Here is a 21,098-nt window from a genome sequence, read left to right on the forward strand (position 1 = left end):
CTGCAATGTAGATCAAAGAAAGCAATGACCCCAATACTGATTTCTGAAGAATCTCACAGTGCACTTACTCCCCGTCCAATAAACAACCATTCACAAAAGTAGGAGTAAAAATTGTAGAACCTATTGTCAACTTTGTCCAGTTATTTGAGTTTGAGTATAGCAAACAGACATTATTTGTAATCTTGACCTTTCAAAAATCTATAATTTGTATTAGCTGTTAGACCAGTCTAATTAGATGACCTGATCACAAGACTATTTGCTCTATTTGCCACATGAAACAATTATTTACCAGTTGAATTGTCCTTAGTGCTGCTAATTGGATTGCAGAGTTTTGCTTTGATAAACACGTGATTGGAATTAAATGCTAAACATGTCTCAATTCACACCATGTTCTTTTGATTGCATATCAGTACATTTTACTCCAAATTTAACATCAAAAATTAAGATTATTTCTCTCATATCTCAAAAGGTTGACAAAAATCTGCGGAGATAATTTTCATTTAAAAATGAAATCATCCTAGAGGCTACGAAATTTTAAATGCTATTGAGGTAGAATGTCATAAAATTGTAACCATATATGGCTGTTGACCATTAATGTATGTCTCAGTATGTCTGATTTACAGGATTTGAAGTCCTTTCAAGTGGGATGTAAATGTACAATTTGAAATGAAGATTGTTAAAATGAATTAGTATCAGAACATATATAACAAATGTGTAGTTTATATTAGATAGCAGAAGGCAGCATTTACCATTTACACAGCCTAGCATATTTGTAGCAATGTTATAAGTAATTTTTTGAGACTGTCTCATATGAAGGAACCTTTTCTGTTACTGATATACACAACTGAACCATAGATGTATGTAGAATTCCCTCTGCACATGTTTTAAGAGTAGGTACTTACGTTGCAGTGCTGGCCCCAGCTGGCCTGAAGCCCAGTGCAGGACTTATTGAAATCATTTATTAATGCAAATCTCTATCCCTCAAACTGAAATAGCGTTCATTTTGGGTCACATGAGGTCTCTTTAACTATACCAGTGACACTACAATTCTACAACTATGATATTTAAAGTTGCAATTAAAATTTAGTGCTGAAATCAATATTATGTTATAATCTCATTATAAATGCCAGAATTTGTATCATATAGTAAACTGTTTGGCAGCTATAATTGTAAAACAACAATAGCAAAATATTAATATTTATACTAATACCATAGTAATTTGAAGGTTATTGGATCATAAATTCTCTTCAGATATAAAGCTCAAGCTTTTTAAAATCCTCTTTCAAGCCCAATGAAAATAACATTCAATTGCTTAAACCTCAGTTTTTGTACGCACCACTGCAAGGGCAGTGGAGGGTATTCGAAATAAATGCAATGACCTGAAGAGACAAGCCAAAGATAAGCTGGGCTAGCTCTCTGGAGTGCCAGATCTACAGGTTGAAGAACCATCAGTGGAGGAGAGGTTGTTCTCTAGGGAGGAACATATTTGTTTAATCAATAAACTCTGAAGTCATTGGTGTGGATAAATATAGCTTGATGGGTTGGCATTCATAGCCCTATGCAACATTAAGAAAGCAACAGTGACAGTTATTTTCAGAATGAATCTTTTTACCTTTTGTGTTGTTTATCTTTTGTATTGATTCAGATTTCAATAGTATTTTTTCCATATTTAAATTTATTGTTGTAAAGTTGGAATGCCATATTGTAACTGTTGTTAAAGGTTGTTCTAGACAATGGGAAGTCTTTATTTTACAGTTGTGAGCAATGAGGCAAAGAACAATATTTTAACAATGTTGTCTTTCCAGAATTAGAAGTTCATCTATTATAAAACATACAATATTAGGTCAAAAGTATTAACATTCAGTACTCATGTATATATCCTTCTGATCAAGTGGGAATAAGAAATGGAGATGACAGTCTTAAAGGAAAATATTGAGCTGGTAGTACTACTTGGCAGAAAAAAATGAATCAGTGATTTGAGGCTCTTGATAAAGATCTGTACTCTTGAGAACAGGTCTGTGAAATCAATATTACAAAATATATGCCCTCCTGTAATATTTTAATTTTACTGATTGAAGTATCAAGAGCACACCAAAAATACTGTAAATTTGACTTAGGAGTTACCGATAGGATAGGATCAGTATGGGGCCACAGAACTGGTTGAGCTTCATGGAACACACACTAAATACTGGTGGAACACAGCAGGTCAGGCAGCATCTATTAGGAGAAGCACTGTCGACGTTTCGGGCCGAGAAGGGTCCTGACGAAGGGTCTCGGCCTGAAACGTCGACAGTGCTTCTCCTTATAGATGCTGCCTGACCTGCTGTGTTCCACCAGCATTTAGTGTGTGTTGTTTGAATTTCCAGCATCTGCAGATTTCCTCATGTTTGAGCTTCATGGAAATTTAGTCTGATACCCAACAAAGGAAATTCTGGTGTCTCATATCTAAAGTGCATCCAATTGTGAATTCAAAGTATATAGTTAATTTAAAACTTTAATTTTACTTACTTTGAAGTGCCAAAGGGCTTCTCAATGCAGTTTCCACATTATAAAGTTATTTGGAAGAGAAAGAAGATAAGTGAAGAGGTGTCAGATGGGTAAAGTTTATACCAATCTTCCAGATTCTATTTCTCCATACCCACAATAATTGTACCCAAACTTTGCTTTAGTTAGTCTACTTCAGGGTTATTGGAATTAGTTTATTATTGTCACATGTACCTAGCTTGTCTTGCATACTGTTCATTGGATCGAATCATTACATAGTGCATTGAGTTAGAACAAGGTAACGCAATAACAATGCAGATAAAGTGTAATAGCTACAGAGAAAGTGCAGTGCAGGTAAAACAATAAAGTGCAAGATCATAACAAGGTAGATTGTGAAGTCAAAAATCTATATTGCTGTGCTAAGCAACCAGTCTTACAAGAGCAGGGGAGAAGCTGTCCTTGAAACTGGTGGTACTTACATTCAGGCTTTGGTATCTTCTGCTCAGTGGACGAGGAGAGAAGAGAGAATGTCAAGAATGGTGGAGTCACCTAGGCAGCAAGAAGAAAAGACAGAGTCCATAGAGAGGAGGCTGATTTCTGTTGTGTGCTGAGCACTGTCCACAGCTGTCTGCAGCTTCTTGCAGTCAAAGCAATTTGCACACCAATCCATTATGCACCCAGTCAGGATATGATGCCATGTTACTCAGCTTTCTATCTCCCTCCTGTACTCCGATTCATCATTATTTTAGATACAGCCCACAAAGGTGGTGTCCTCTGCAAACTTGTAGACAGAGTTAGAGCAGGATCAGGCCATACAGCCATGAGTGTAGAGGGAGTAGAGAGGGGGCTGAGGACACAACCTTGTAGAGACCAATGTTTTGAACAACCTTAGCAGAGCTGATGCTGTCTATCCTTACTGGAATTCAAAGATCTAGTTGCAGAATGAAGTGCTGACTTCCAGGGTCCAGAGTTTGGTAATGAGTTTGCTTGGAATTATAACAATAGTCTGATATAAATCTCTTTACTAACCATGTGCTTCAGAGATCAGTGTAGGATGAGGAAGGTGGTGTCCACCATAGAGCTGTTTATGCAGGAGGCAAACTGCAGTGAGTCAAAGTTGTTGTAATGGGAATCCGTACAGACATCACTACAATAAATAGCTGTCTATCCCCGTGGGAAGCTAGAAAGTCTAACTGAAACCAAAATACAGGAAAATACTGATAGTCTGGTAGGTGATTAATTCGAAGTCCTTATAAGTCTTGTATCTGACTCACTCGTTTGTACAGAATGTAAGATGAGAGATTAATAGTGCAAGAAGTGTGTGCAGCCATCATTGGAAATCTGGATTACAGGCAGGACCAGAATCCAGACTGTGGGCCAACTGTGTGAATGGCACTACGGAGGGGTCCTGGAACACCAGGGGTCAGCAAGTTCAGTAGGTTTGGAGCCAGTGCCAGGGCCTGGAGTGCTTGTATAATTCCCACTTCCTTTAAAATCACTGTATTGACTGGAAAATGTTATTATACTACTGTGAAACAAAATTCTGTGCTTTGATATCAATAGGAGTAACGTCTAGTCATCTGAAACATCTGCAAGTCCAACACCACTGAAGTCCTAAAAGTGCCTGGAATCTGTTTTTACAGTATTTGAGTGACATTTCTGATACTGTGCTGAGGAGAAAATTCTGAGATATAACAGAGATCTACAGTGGTTTAGAAGGATACTAAGAGTCAATTGGAACTTGGCCTTCACTGAGAGCAACTTGGGCATGAGAGCATGGTGGAAGATCTTTTAACAGCATGTAGGATATTGAATAATAACAGACTTTAGAACCTGTATCTGTAAAGCCATTGCTCATCAGACAAGTTCAGGTAGGAAGTGGACTCTCTGAAGACTTCCTGGGACTAGGCACTTTGCTGATGGGCATCTTTGTCTGCTGTATCACAGTTGCTAATACATTTGGCCATAACAATTTCTCCAACAACAGAGTGTAGCCAGCCGTGAAACCACTAGGGCACGCATTGAATGAGGATCTTATGTTCTTAATGAGAATCGCTAATCATTCCCTGTTAGTTGTAGTACACTGAACCTCAGAAGGTATTTAAGCTGCCTTCTGTCATTTCTAACAAACTAGTATGATAAGTTCCAAGTTTTTTTTAAAGACATTCCATGTTAGGCCATATTACTATTGATGCAATTTTATTGATTCCCAATGCAAAATGAACTCCACTTTCTTTGCTTGTGAAGTACAGCACACCCTATTCTGGATAACAGAAATATTGGAGCCTATGATAATGACAACATTACACCATCTTATTTCCAAGTCCTAAGTGAAAATAAGTATACAGAATTCAAACGTGAAAATAAAACTGAAGTTAATATTACAATGACATAAAATTCAAAAGCTACATGGTGCAGATGTTAGAAATCTGAAATATGCCAGATATAATTTATACATTAGACATCATTTGTAGAGAAAGCAAAACAGAGTTCATGTTTTAAATAGTTTTATCTGACCTGCATATTAATAATACAACTTGACTGATTCAACTACCATAAATCAGTTACCCAATATTAAAACAATATTACCCAATAGATAATGTTCCTATAACCAATCACTGTAAATCTACAGATGCTGATTTATTGTTGTTATTTTTGTGGGAATGGAGGGATGAAAGGTTAACTAAAACATGTTTAATTTACTAATGATCATTGCACTTCATATATTTCCCTATACCTCTTTGGTCGTAGGACAAATTTTTGTGACATTAAGTGCTACATCTAAAAGTGTCCAGCACTAATTCACCATATCACCACCTGCTCTTCATAACCCTGGTGTGCTGGCTCCACTGCATCATAACATGCCAATGTCAAGACTAGTCTCAGTCCATGTTACTGTGGCACTTGTCACGAGTCATTAGGCTGTGATGTGTTTGATTGATTTGGTAATTGATTGGCTGAGTCATGTAAATCCACTGTGTGCACAGATTCAAAAGGCATGCAATATCAAAAATTAATTAAATTTGTGAGAGCAAGAAACAATTTTGAAAGCTCTACAATTTTTAAACAAGCAGCTAGTTTTGATGAACTTTGTTTATAAGAATAAAAAATTTATGGCAAAGGACATGATTTGCATTCTCTACAAATGATAACCCACTTAATTGAAAAATTAATATTGTTGATCCATGGACATCACTATATACTGTATCTGAAAAAATATTTAAGAAACAATTGGTTCTAAAGTTTTTCAGCCATTATGATAGTTTTCCAATGTAAGTTCAAATGAGAGTCTACTAAACTAGTGGTAGCTGTGGCTGACGCTATGATACAGTGGATTCTAGTTAATTGGGACACCTCGGCTCCAGTACATTTCAGCCCAATTAAGCGGCTGACCCAATTAGCTAAAATTTTATAGAAATATTTAAAAGGTATAAAAAGATATAAAGGAGGGGGAGGGGGAAATGCAAAATGATAGGAGAAGACCGGAGTGGGTGGGGTGAAGCTAAGAGCTGGAAAGGTGATTGGCTCTTAGCTTCACCCCACCCACTCCAGTCTTCTCCTATCATTTCGTATTTCCCCCTCCCCCTCCTACTTTCAAATCTCTTACTATCTTTCCTTTCAATTAGTCCTGACGAAGGGTCTCGGCCCGAAACGTCGACAATGCTTCTTCCTATGGATGCTTCCACCAGCATTTTGTATGTGTTGCTGGAATTTACAGCATCTGTAGATTTCCTCGTGTCTGATAATGTATGTACAGTGTAGTTTCACTTACTGCAGTCAGGAAGAGAGTGAGTACTGCACACTGATGATGGTGTGTTAGGCTGAGTCGTCGGAGGTTGGGGTGCTCGGCATTTTTTCCAATCAATTGCAGTTTTGTCACAGTTAAACACTTGCTTAGAAAAATAACCATCTTCTGTAATTATTTTCTTCAGTTCTGCTGGGAACTTTTCGGCAGCTTCAGTATCAGCCGAAACACTCTCTCCAGTAAACTTTAAGCTATGAAGCTGCCCTCACCTCAGAAACCAATCAAACCACCCATGACTATCTTTAAATTCCACTTTCACAACACTTTCATCACCATCGTCCAGTGCTTTCTGTTTCAGCTTATTAACAAGACTGACTGATTTCTCCTTTTAGTATAAGGTAACTTAATGGAACACCATGCTTGGTACACCCATCAATCCACTCAAGCAATAGACTTTCTATTTTATCCATTTTTGGATGCCGACTAAGAGAGACCACTTTGCTACGAGCAGAACCAACAGTAACATTGGCAGCTTTCAAGATTCTTTCTCTCTGCGTATAAATAGTGCGAATGGTTCAACGCGTGGACAATGTCCTTACTTTGTTGACCACGATCGAAACAATTATGTCTAGTTTTACGCTAAGCGATAACACCCTTACACGCTCTTTTAGGCTTTTCCGATATCTTAGAACTCATCTTGCTAACAGATGCACAAAATAAATTGACATAAAGCACAGATGTTCACAGGCATGTGTTTAAGCAATGGCGGCTGGAATGCATTTCCGGGGGAGGAGCTTGGCTGATCGGGAAGTGTGCTGCCTTTTTTGCACGCTGCCTCTTTTCATAACAGTGAAAACACCTTCTGTTAGTGAAAACAGGTAAGTAATGTATCTCTTTTGTAACAGTGAGGTGTCGTAAAATGAACATTCGAAAACGGGGGCCACCTGTAAGTAAATATGTGCAGTTACATCCCAGCTTATGAGAAAAGATGGATGCCCTTAGTACCGCTGACAAAATGCAAAGAGAATACAGTCTTAATGCCCTTGATGTTTAATGGGTAATATTTTCAACCCATGGGGGGAGGGGTGAAGGATTCTGTTGAACAAAACTGCACAAGATGCGTTTTTAAGCTGTTTTTCCTTAAGTCAGCCAGTTTGTCTTTCTATTAGGTTGGAAACACCAGAATAAGTTGTAACCCATAAGGTGCTATGGGGTCTGAATTGTATGGGTTGGTTTTGGTGTCCTAATGGATATTTCATGTAGCAGATAGATAGAGCAGCAATGGGGGTAGTAGTCTTTGGTGATCATGGACTTTAATGATTTCAGGAATTGGAGAGAAGGAGTTGGTGATTTTGGTAATTGTGGGAAATCTATTCACATGTACTGGAGAAAAAAGAGAAACTGCTGTTTCTAAACCAGAAGCAGTATTAAGCATGTGCTCATATGTTCCATGTAAGTGGTTTACATGGAACATCTGACAGGCACTTGTTTGATAGGTTTTGCAAGGCCTGGATAACCAGCAGCCCTACAAAACACTAGAAAAGACATCAAGCCTGGATTGTAACACACACAACACGCTGGAGGAACTCAGCAGATCGGGCAGCATCTGTGGAAACGTTGACTGCTTGTTTCCATGGATGCTGCCCGTCCTGTTGAGTTTCTCCAGCGTGTTGTGCGTGTTGCTTTGACCCCAGCATCTGCAGAATATTTTGTGTTTACGTTAAGCCTAAGCTGCGTAGCCTCTTTACTATATTGAAAACAATGACTTGCATTCTAGGTTTTATTTTGAAATTTTTGATAGCAAGAGAGAAAGATGTTTGAGATCTCAGAAGATTCAGATAATTCTCCTGAGAGCCAACTTTGGAGAAATAAAATTATCCTTACTGTTTAAGGATTCAAAGGGGATGATTCACTGTGTAATTTCAGGGTTAATTACAGCTGCTGGAATAAAATGAATATGGTGCTCATTTCAATTATTGTTTTACTTGATGGTAACAATACAATGCCTGAATAATTTACATAGTTATGAGAGAGAATTTGCTTTGACTGACCACGTCATTGGTGTGGGTGACAATTTCAAAATATACCTTATAGCACACATAAAGCAACTGATTTGTTCACCATTTTACTGCTTACCTATATTTTCATCTGGCTGAAGAATTGCCCAGATGCTGAGCACTATCAACCAAAAGAAAACTGAGTGGAAATACATAAGAAGATTTGAGTTTGTAAAAAGTAATTTCTGTGCAGTTAGTATCCATCAGGAAGAAAACCAATGAAAACTATCTCTTGAGCAAGCCCTAGGATTGGCTGTAGACCAAAACCCATTGCATGTTTTGGAGTATTCAAGTTGTTAGCTTTCCCAAACTCCAGTACTGTGAAGTGTAACTGTGGCATTAACAGTCGGAATGTCTCACTTATGCCACTTGAATTTGAACCTTTAATCTATTAAACTGCTGTTGATGTGATTTTTAAAAAAGTGTTCAGCCATTTGAACTGAGGAAATGAATGCCTACATTGAAATAGTTCCAGAAGAACATTCTATGTATTTATCCATTCAACAGCACAACACTTTCAGTGTAACTTCATTCTTTTAATCTACCTAAATTCAATGCTTTTCACATTCAGATCATTTTTTAATCTTAATGATTTATTTTTTTACTTCCATGCTCTTTTAATCACTTAAATGTCAGGAGGGTCATGCTGGAAAATCTACAATTCCATGCTGAACAGTGAGCATTTATCACCACTCATCTGCTCCCTTCACATCCCATCCTTAAGTGAATGTTAGGTTAGAAGTGAATGCAAGGAAATGCCAGTATTTATCCCCTTAAGTATCCACAAGTTTAAGACACTTGCGTGAGCATATTAAATTTAGTACTGTTGGTTGAGCTCTGCTGTTTAGTAGCTACACTGCGATATTGGAACTCACATAAGTACAGCAGCAGAACAAGAGCTTGATGTAATTTCCCAAGGATGGAGATCTGCACTTGATAAGTTGTATATGTAGGCTAACATATAGCACATATGATACAACCTGATAAGTGGAAATTATCTTCTTTGTTAGGATAAATATAATGACAGAATATAATTTTAGAAGGTGATAGAACAGGTAATGTTCTTGTTCAAAGGGATATAAGTAACCTTGTACATCAATCTTTACAGGATCTATGTAGATGTAGGAAGTAGAGAAAAAAGCAAATGGTATGTTGGCCTATGTGCAAGATGTTTTGATTATGGGAGCAGGAGTGTCTTACTACAGTTATACATGAATTTGGCGAGATGAGAGCTAGAGCACCATGTGCAGTTTTGGACTCTATATCTTGGAAAGGACATAACTGCTGCAGAGAAAATGTCATGGATGTTCACCAGACTGGCTCTTATATATGAGGAGAGATTGGGTTGACAAGGTGTGTATACAATGCAGTTGAGAAGAATGAAAGGATATCTAACTGAAGCATACACATTTTTACAGGCTATGTTAGAATGATTGCACAGATTATGTCTGGTTAGGGTCGCTGTCTCAGGGCACAGGTTTGGATATTTCGGACTGAAATGAGGAGAAATTTCTTCACTCAGAAGGTGGTGAATCTGCGGAATTCTCCACCATCAAAGGTTACAGACCATATGACCAAAGTATGAAGGAAGTAGGTAGATTCTTAGATACAAAATTATCAAAGAATATTGGGAGAGAAGGTAATATAGTGCTGAGATAGAAAATTAGCCATGATTGTATCAAAGACACAATAGGTTCAAAAGGCTTAATAGCCTAATTCTCGTCCCAGTTTTCTATGTTTCTATAAACATGTGCTAGATGCATGATCATTGTTCCCATTTAATTGTATAAACAGAAATTGCACCAAGGCAGAAGGATATGTATGATTTAAATTTTATTAATGTTTTAATTGTATTGTACCTCAGTTATGTTTAATCCTTTTTAATGTTTCAGTAGTTTATTTTTTTAATACTTATAAATACTTCTGATTTCCCTACTACTGAGAAACAGTCAAAGCTTTGGGCAGTTTTGATAGTTAGCAATACAAGTAACTCTTTCATATTCACCTTTGAAATAAAATTTCTGAAGTTCAAAGTTCAAAATAAATTTATATCAATGTACATATTGTATATATTACCATATCTGTAGGCTACCTTGAGATTCACTTTCTTTCAGATATCTATAGGAAAAATAAAAAAACTATAGAATTTCACCGAAAAAATACATAAAGAATTATAAAGTGATTATCAGTTGCCTTTATTTAAGTTGAACTTACACAAACAAAATGCTGTAAAATAACAATCTATTCATTGATACCATATAAGAAGTAAACAGGCAATACTTGCGTATAGGCAAAATGTGATATGAGCAGAGGGAAATTTTGATCTTGGATCATTTGACAAAAATAAGAAGCCTAGCTATCTTTCCCAAACTTTAGCCTCATTCCCCCACCACCACTCTCTTGCAGACCTGAAGTTACTGGCATTCTCCAGCTTAGCTTGAGAAGAGATGTAACATTGAAACAGGTGATTTGGCTCATCCTGTTCATGTCAACCATCAAGTCCCATGGGTTGATACAAAACAATAAACTTATACAGTTCTTTACAGTTCTGTATGGAGAAAAGTTTAAAAACAATAAACTTATACAGTTCTTTACAGTTCTGTATGGGGAAAAGTTTAGAAACAATAAACTTATACAGTTCTTTACAGTTCTGTATAGAGAAAAGTTTAAAAACAATAAACTTACACAGTTCTTTTCAGTTCTGTATGGAGAAAAGTTTAAAAACAATAAACTTATACAGTTATTTACAGTTATGTATGGAGAAAAGTTAAAAGTCAGGAATATGAGGTTCAAAAGAGATCAGAAGAAGAATCTGTTTGCTTGGGCTGAGTGGGTTGGAGATAGATACTCCTGCAACATTTAAGCGGTATCTAGATGAGTATCTAGATGAATCATCAGTGCTCAGAACACTCTGGGCCAATTGGTGGAAAATAAGATTCTCACAATTGAGTATTATAGTCCCAGAGACCTTCATAAATTTGTATGTTTTGGTCAAATCCCCACTCAGCCTTCCTCAATTTATGAAAATAAAGTCAGTCTATCCCGTCTCTGATCATATCTGAAACATTCCATCCCAGCCAGCATAGTAGCGAAAGTCAGTAAAAGAGAATCACCCTGAAACTGTCTGATCTGTTTATTTCCAGCATTTTCTGTTTTATACTATTCTGATGAAATTCATCTTCATTCTCTCCAGTGCATTCACATTATTTCCTATAATATGACCTAACCAATGTTTTATGGAATTGCATTCATAACCTTCCCGTTTTCATAGGCTATGATGCAGCTTCAGAACGCAGGTATGAGAGGCATAGATAGATGAGAAAGTGCACCTTCTTAACCACCTCATCTGCCTTTACTACAGCTCTCAGGGATTTTTGAACTTATTCTAGAGCCCCACCACTTATCATGTATTTCCTAGCCTTACTAGTTTTCCCAAAATCTATCACCTTACATATCATTTGTCATTGCCAAGCCTATCTTGCAAAGTCATTAATATCGTCCTACAGCTTGAGAATTGCTACCAACAGTTTTCCTTTGTTCTCTGAATGTCTTTTACATGCATATTCAAATTGCTAATGTATATAACTGAATTTGGGCAGAAGTGGTATGTGCTGGAAAAGCTATAGATACACTTAGTGGCCAATTTAATAGGTACCTCTTGCACTTAATATATAGTGGCCATAGAGTGCATGTTTATGGTATTCTGCTGCTGTAGCCAATCCACTTCAAGTTCTGATGTATTGTGTATTCAGAAATCCTCTTCTGCAGTAACGTATGTTTATTAGAGTTACTGTCATCTTCCTGTCAAGTTGGACTAGTCTGGCCATTCTCCTCTGACCTCTCTCATTAACAAGGCATTTTCACCCGCAGAACTGCCGCTCACTGGATTTAGTTTTTTTGTTTTTCTCACCATTCTCTGTAAACTCTGGAGACTGTTATACGTGAAAATTGCAGGAAATCATCAGTTTCTGAGATACTCAACCCACCCCGTCTGACACCATCAATCATTCCCTGGTCAAAGTCACTTAGATTATATTCCTTCCCCATTCTACTGTTTGGTCTCAACAACAACTGAACCTCTTGACTATGTCTGTATGGTTTGTGCATTGAGTTGATTGGCTGATCAGATTCATTGGCAGGTGTACCTAATAAAATGGCCATTGAGTGTATTTTACCTGTTTATACTGAATAGAACAATGTAGATAACCCATGCAATACAATTATATCCATACTGCTTGAACTACAGGCGTTTTCTTTCGAAAACAACTCCCCTGATTTCATTATTAACAGCTTTAAATGTAAATTGACGTCTTCTACCAGACTTCAGTTTCAAGATAAAATTTTGTAGTGCTTTATGTCATGCCATTAAGTAGTGGGATAAAATCCATTATATGCTGGTTTGCACTTGGACTGTGCAGGAAATAAGCTATAAAAGATAAATGGCTTTCTGTGAGTAAATGATTACCTATGCTTTCATACAGAGATGACATGAGTAATGTTGAAACATACTATGATTTACATATGATTAATTAATATATAGTTCTCCATTCCCAACCAAAACAAAGTGTTTGTCAACTGTTCCCGTGAAGGAAATATTCTTTAAAGAATTTAGAAAGCAATTTAAAATGAATATAGTACACACAGCAGCAACATAAAAGCTATGGTACGGATCGCCAAGGATCCTTAAAAATGAAACTCATACTCTGTACTTGTACTCTACCTAATACTTCATATTTTTTAGAATATGCTGTGAAATTGCTAGTAACTATCATAGAAATTCAAAGCTACATCAATGTTTTGTGGATTTTCTTAATCTGGCTTGTGATTTTTTTAAAAATTCCACGTAATTTTTGTTTAGGTTTCTTCACAGTGTTTTTAGCATTCAGGGTTCTGTTTATGTTTGTTGTCTTTCATATTCTGGAAATATTAATCTGAATAAATATAATGTCATTTACCTGGAAAATCAACCTGTAGTTAATTGTCTTACAAAATATTTTTGCATTCAAAGTTAATAGTGTGGGCTAAGAAAAATTAGGGTACTTGCATGTTTTGAGAATTTTTTTAAAAAAATACTGTAGTCTAAATTATTACAAAAGTGAAACGGAGGTAGAAAGATAAATAAAGTAAGAAAAACAGAGTGAGCAGTGAAATGTCTTTTTTATTTTTAAGTAAATAATTTGATTAGGGCTGCATTTTCACTCCAGGAAGAGACTGGCAGAATGTTTGAAAGAAGAATGACCATGGTCCCAGCTGAACGTTGCTTCCTCTTCTGAACTGCAGGTTCACTCTTCCATTAATGCCAGTGCTATTGTGATGATACCCAGAATCTAATGACACTCAATTGGAGAAGGAAGAGGTTATTTCAGGAAGTTGCTTTCCACAGAGAAGCAGCATAAAGTTGTAGTTATTTGTGGCTCCCATACTGAAAAAAGACATATATTGGCTCTAACCTAATGGCACTTATTTTCATTGAGAATACATACATTGATAAGTCAGCAATCTAGATTTTGCCAACATTTTTACATGTATCAGGTTCTATGCAACAATTCAGCTGCATAGTACTTGCGTTTTGTGGGCTGTCCTGCTTGCGCGATCCCAAAGATCGCAATTAGGAAACGTGGACACATTTACAGCTAGCTGAATGTCATACATTATATTCGTTGGAGAAGTTATACTGGTAGCAGGAATGCATGTCATAGCATTATCAGCTTTGTGTTAATTATTCAGTTTATGGTTCTTTGTTTTTTTTGGAGTCTCCATTTCTCATTTCAAAATACTCCAATGCTTCAATTATTGTATTGACCTTACACAGAATAGCCATGGATAACAGCTAAGAAGCCCTTCTCACCTATTGAAACTCTAAAGTACATACAGACTGCTTGTATGATAGGTAGCATTTAATAGCTCACAAGCAAAAAGAACGGAGAGAAGAGTGATCATGACCTTGAGAAACATAGTCTTCTGATTTCAGCCAAATTCGTCATCATTATTTGTCAATCATGAACACAAACACCAATTTCACCAATCTTGTCATATCAAAATTCAATTGCTTCATCTAATATTTACAAATATCATGCTCACTTAACTAATACCAAATTCACATGAAATTTATCAAACATAAAGTTAGTAATGAAAATTCATGTTGGCTGGCTTTTATGATCCCTGGTGTTTCTATGGAAAATAGTCTTCATCATAGTTTGAACTTCAGTAGTCTCTGGGGAAAAAAAAGCTTGATAGATGAAGAAGAGTAGAACGAGATATCCAAAAGCAAAATACTACAGATGTTGACAATTGTAAATACAAACAAAATATTCTGGAAATACTCAGTACTTCAGGCTGCACCTTTGACAAGAGAGAAAGATTTAATGTTACTTGTCAATAATCATTCAACAGTTTAACTGGGAGATAGAATTAGATGTTGAAAATATCTGAAATTTATTGGGTAGTGTACAGTGAGGAAGTTGGAAAAGAATAAGAACTTTAGTTGCAAAGAAGTCTCATGTGGCAATTCCTCCAGCCACTGCCTCATCATAGCTTTTGATCTGACATTTCCCAAGATGGAAAAATTTTGTCTTTAAGTAGTTTGAAAATAGATGGGTTCTTTTGTGGTGTACTGTTAAATTATATTGTGGGCAAACTTCTATTGCAAGCAAGAAAGCTGTGCATTTTTGAGTATCATGAGAGAGAAAGTTGCTGTCATAACAGAATAGCAATGAGAAGTTTGAACATTATGACTAAGTGAGCATCTAATCATGCTGTCTAAGAACAAGAAGAAAAAGGGGATTTAATTGAGTGTTTTGTAGTGATTATATTAGTACTGAGTTTTGGGAAGGCAGAGTTGAAAGTGCTGTGAATGCTATAGCTAATGATACTGTGAGCGATGTAACTTTGATCAGTAAGTATTCTGGTCGTCTTCTTGCCTTGACTGTAGTTTTTTCCTTCTCTCTTCTTAAGGCATTGCTTTTGATATTGATGAATTCTGTAACTTCCTGTAACAGTCAGTTCTGTAGATGCTGGGGGCTTCATGCTAATTGGGAGAGAAGAGTATTCTTGTGTGCTTTTCTACTGCCTCAACCAAAGTTCCTAGTGCAGGAGCCTTGGTGCTCAAATGCTCTCATGCAATCATTTTTCCTTCAAGTTTTTCTACAGTTTTTATAGCTGGTTTGGTGGATGTTGATTCCAGTGGCAGATGATGTAACTTCTTAACATAAGAATTCTGGTGTATGAACAGGCCCCACACAAACATGCTAAAAGGGTGAGTTAGTTTTGAAGAAAACTAGACAGCCCTACCTTGTTGCATTCCTTATTTGTCTTCACAACTGTTTCAGTTCCAGTATCTTTTGTCTGATCTGCTGTTGGGGACTTTAGGGAGTTAGACTACACATGAGGCCTGTTCGCTCTAAGTGGACTTGCCAGGAATATGAACATCCTTTTGACATTTTCCTCATATTCATTACAACACAAGTCTCCAGTATGAATAGGTCAGAGTCTGAAATTATGTAAAAAAAAATACAATGAATTAAAGGCTTTTCATAACTTCTGTTAATTTACTTAGGTCAGCACAATAATCTTAATTCATCCTTGTTGAAAGTATAAAAAATCTGTATACAAAGATCACATATAAGTAAGTTATTGCAGGCCATTTGTAATAATTCTATTCAGCAGTACCAGAGGTTCACTTACTCAGATAGCAATAAATACTTCCTGGAGTGATGTGAAAATGGTTGATTATGAATAAGAATAATTGATTATGATGGTTGTCTTTTAACTCCAACTTTTTCTAAGTAATTTCTGTCTCTTTCTCTCAGTACTTACAAACATACTTGGAGCTGTCCAGTTCTATGGATGATGATGTTGGCTTAGGCAAAGCCTATGAAGCTCTGGCCATGGCTTTAGTAAGGTATGTTGTATTTTGCTATCACAAACTCATTCAGCTGCAAAAAAAACAAATTGTTACAGGTATGTTGCCAAACATTACAAAGTGATAAAATCTGAAACATTTCCCATTTTGAATGATTCTTTCATAAAACTATCCATATATTTTAAAGCACAACTCAAAATATATAAAATATGAAACACAGAGTATAGCAAAAGTCTAACTGATATATCCATTCCTGCAAATGTATTTTATGTGTAAGGTTAGGCATCAAAATGTTACAAACTCCAAAAATATTTTTGGTTTCACTTTTATAAACATGCTTTAATTTAAAAGTAATTTCTCATTATCTTAGCATCCTGTCTATTTTCTTGGTCAGCCAGAGATGATTAAATGCATTCCCACAGGGAGCAGGTGTGTTTTTTTTTGTTACAAATGTTTCTACAGTATCACAACTCTAGCATTATATATACTGAATTTATATTAAATGCAATTCAACAGTCCAGTAAGCATCCAAATTTATTAAATTAAACTGGTTCTTTCCTAGATTAAATTTTGGAAATGACCAAAGAAAAAAATTTTAATTGAAAGTGTTTACATTAATTCATGAAATGAAGGAAGTCGTTTAAATTTCCACCTGTCACCAGTCCCATTTTCCTCTTGCTAAAAGCTTTGCTCCTCAAACTTGGTGGCACAATTGGCAACCCCCCAGAGTGACTGTTTTCATCTCTGCTATATTTGATTTCTCCACACTGAACAAATGATTAAGTTTTCATGCATTGGTTCAGCCAAAATCTGTGTTCACTCAACCACATCCTTTATTGATTACTTCTTCTGCAAACAGTAGGCTGTGTGTGATGTACATAATTGGACAGTTGTCAGGGGATAAGGGTGTTAAGAGTCCTGTTTCTCCAGCTGGAAATTGGAAACACCTTGATATACAAATAGAGTATGCCCATCTCTCGTCAGTATTGAGACTAAGGAAATCAGTTTTTGGAGAAAATAAATTAACTCTTTAAGGCCTCCAATGGAATTTTCTTAAAACACATTTTTTCATTAAAATGCGCAGCACTTCATGGTTATCACAAATGTAATATATAGCTAAGCATAACTGCAAACTACAGAAGGCATTCAGGAAAGAAATTTCTAAATGCATTTTAATATATGTGCAAGTTTTTGTAAACTTAGTAAGTGCAAAATAGGAAAAATTAATATATTGAGTTATTTCCATGAATAATGAAATTAAGTAACATCTTCATGCAACAGAGCATTTTGAAAAACATGATTTCTTCCATATGTTTGAAGTTATTTTGTCTCCTTAAGCACATAGAAAATACAACCTAGCCAAATATTTGGACACTAGCAGCTACAATGAACTGTGCAAATATATTTTAAAAACAAAGGCACCACATTGTTGCAGATGTTATCTTGAAGATTTACTGTAAATGATGTTGATGAAAAATAATATTTTACAGGGTTAAAATCTCTACTAATTGATAACAGAAGAATATGTGATCTATGTTCAGCATTCATCAAATTAAATTAATCATTGTTCTTCCTACATTGGTGATAATTATGCAGGGAAAAGATTTTCTGTTTCACTATATCTTTACCATGAAGTGTACCAACCCATCATTCCAGAGGACTGGAAAATTGCAAATGTCACTCTGTAGTCGTGCGCAACGTGCTACTAAAGGAACACAAGGAGGCAGAGAGAGCTGAACTCAGAATGCCTTTACTGATTCAAAATAACACGCTTAAATCTCTCCTTCCATGGGCCCCTGCGACCCGCGGGGCGGACGTGACGTCAGACGGTCCCCAGAAAGTCCGCCCTGAGTGGGTAGTACCAAACACATTACTGCGTGTCTGCCCGCGGCTCCCGATGGTGGTTCGAGTCCCACGTGTGTGGGCCGCCACAACTCTACCTTTTAAGAAGGGAGAGAGGCCAAAGACAGAAAATTTTAGGTCAGTTAACCTGACTTCAGTGGTTGGGAAGATGTTAGAGTGTGTTATTAATGATGAGGTTTCAGGGTACTTAGAGGTACGTGGAAAAATAGGCCCTAGTCAACATGATTTCCTTAAGGTGAAATCTTACTTGACTAATCTGTTGGAATTATTTAAGGAAATAATAGGCAGGGTAGACAAAGAAGAATCAGTTGATGTTGTTTACTTGGATGTTCAGAAGGCCTTTGACAAGGTGCTGCACATGAATCTGCTGAATAAGGTAACAACCCATGATATTGTAGGAAAGACACTAACATTGATAGAAGATTGGCTGACTGGAAGGAGGCAAAGAGTGCAAATCAAGGGGGCTTTTCTGGTTGGCTGCCAGTTGCTAGTAGCGTTCCACTAGATAGAACGAATAAAGGCATAGACTGTTTTTTAAATGGAGAATGAATTCAGAAATCGGAGGTGCAAAGGAACTTGGGTTCCCTAAAGATTAACTTGCAGGTTGAATATTTTAAAGCCTCAGCATTTCATCCTTACTTTTATATTCTAGTCCTCTTGAAATGTACCCTGACTTTGCATTTGCCTTTCCTACCTCTGACACAAGATCAAGTTTAATTACCATTCAACCATACACATGTATACAGCTTTTCCATTTAGCTATAAGTGTACTTACTAAGTTCATCAGTGATTACTAACTCTCCAGCACTATTTTGCAGTGGTCCAATATCCACTTTAATCTCTCTTTTACTCTTTATGTATCTGAAAAATCTTTTGGTACCCTCTTTTATATTATTGGCTAGTTTACCTTCATGGTGCATCCTTTCTCTCCTTATGGGTTTCCCTTTGCCTTTTCCTGGTATTTAAAAGCTTCCCAGTCCTCAAACTTCCCACTAAGTGTGTGACACTACCATCACAGGACTCCAGACTCAATACCTCAACAATTTCATTGCATTATCGAGAGATTTCAACCATGTTTCTCTCTCGACAACCCTACCCACCTTCAATCAGTTTGTCAAGTGTCATACAAGAGAAAATAAAACACTGGACCTCTTGCACGCAAATGTTAAAGATGCATACAGCTCCACAGCTCTTCCCCCACTTGGAAGATCAGATCACAACCTGGTTCACCTCATGCCCTTGTATAAGCCCAAAGTACAGTCACAGCTAGTTACCACTAAGAGAGTAAAGAAATGGTTTCCAAAGGCCATCAATGCCTTGAAGGGCTGCTTTGAGTTTACTGACCGGAATGTGTTTTGTGAACTATATGGGGAGGACTGATTGCATCACTCGCTATATCAGCTTCTGTGTGGACACTGTAATATCAGCAAGGTCTATTGGCTGCTTCCCAAATGACAAACCGTGGGTCACCAGTGATCTGAAGCCTTTTCTCAACCACAAAAACAGAGCCTTTAGATCAGGAGACAGGTAGATATTGAAACATGTGCAGAGGGTGCTAAAGGAGAAGATCAAGGTGGCTAGAGAGGATAAGGAGAGAGCTAGAGAACAAGCGGGCAGAGTAGCACACGGGAGGTGTGGAGAGGCATGAAGAATATCACTGGTTTCAATTACCCTAGCTGTAAAGCCTTTGGAAGGCACCTGTAAATGGGCTGATGGGTTAAACCAATTCTTCGATAGGTTTGACAATTGCACTCCTGTTCACACCCCCCTCAGCACCAATGCCTCCCCTCCTCCCTCCTCTCCCCTCTCCCCTCCAGTTCCACATGTGGATGAGCAACACAGGCTACCACTGTCTACACCCCCTCCTTCCCCTGCACCTACCATCCACAACTCCACATACCAACTGCTGTTGTCCTGATCTTCACCTTCCCACTCATCATAGACTCACCTTTCACTACTGAGCAGATTAGAAGGGCTGTGAGGAAACTCAGACATGGCAGTGCATCGGAACCCGATGGTGTGAATCCCAAGGTCCTGAAGGAGTTTGCTGAGCAGTTGTGTGGAGTTCTCCAGCGCATTTTCAATCCGAGTCTCAGCCTGGAAAGGATCCCGACTGTATGGAAAACGTCATGTGTGGTCCCAGTACCCAAGAAGGGCCAACCGAAAGTCTTGAATGACTACCATCCAGTGGCCCTGACCTCACACATCATGAAGACCCTGGAGAGGCTGGTCCTGGCTCACCTCCGACCCCTTGTCAGAGCAGTACCCAATCTCTTGCAGTTTGCCTAACAGGAGCACATCAGAATTGATGATGCTGTTATCTACCTGCTGAACAGAGCCTACTCCCATCTGGATAAGCAGGGCAGCACTGTGAGGATCATGTTCTCTAATTTCTGAAGTGCCTTCAATACCATACAGTCCTCAGTGCTGGGAAAAAAGCTCCATTCAATACAGATTGGCACTTCCATTGTATCCTGGATAATGGACTACCTAACTGGAAGACCACAGTTGGTGTGGCTTCAGAGCTCTGTGTCGGATATGGCTACAAGCAGCACTGGGGCCCCAAAGGGAATGGTTTTGGCTCCCTTCCTGTTTACCCTGTATATTTCAGACTCAGATACAATACTGAGTCATGTCATCTGCAGAAATTCTCTGATCACTCAGCAATAGTTGGGTGTATAAAGGGAGGACATGAGTGCCCTGGTGGAGGACTTAGTCGAATGGCACAAGCTGAATCACCTACAGCTTAACATCAGTAAGACAAAGGAGATGGTGATGCACTTTAGGAAGACCATGCCTGCGCTGCTCCCTGTTGCTGTTGATGGTGATGACATGGGTGTGGTGAGGACCTACAAGTACATGGAGGTGCGCCTGGATGACAGACTTGAGTTGACCACCAACACAGAAGCTGTCAACAAGAAGGGCCAGAGTTGTCTCTACTTTCTTAGGAGACTTGAGGTCTTTTGGAGTATGCAGGCCTCTCTCCTTCACATGTTCTACCAATCTGTTGTTGCTAGTACAATCTTCTATGCGGTGGTGTGCTGGGGCAATGGCATTAACATGGACGATGTCACAGGCTCAATAAACT

At 37.7% G+C, this 21,098-nt stretch overlaps 1 protein-coding gene across 5 annotated transcripts in view; it reads left to right on the top strand.

The window, feature by feature from the left end:
- Positions 1-21,098, top strand: part of ttc29 (tetratricopeptide repeat domain 29) — a 366,818-nt gene that overhangs the window by 179,585 nt on the left and 166,135 nt on the right. For all 5 annotated transcript variants that reach the window (XM_073042934.1, XM_073042932.1, XM_073042933.1 and 2 more), the window contains exon 8: positions 16,095-16,186. In XM_073042934.1, coding sequence (XP_072899035.1) covers positions 16,095-16,186 — 92 coding nt within the window. The remainder of the gene's footprint in view (positions 1-16,094; positions 16,187-21,098) is intronic.

This window comes from Hemitrygon akajei, chromosome 4, assembly GCF_048418815.1.
Source record: "Hemitrygon akajei chromosome 4, sHemAka1.3, whole genome shotgun sequence".
In the NCBI taxonomy this organism is placed as follows: Eukaryota; Metazoa; Chordata; class Chondrichthyes; order Myliobatiformes; family Dasyatidae; genus Hemitrygon; species Hemitrygon akajei.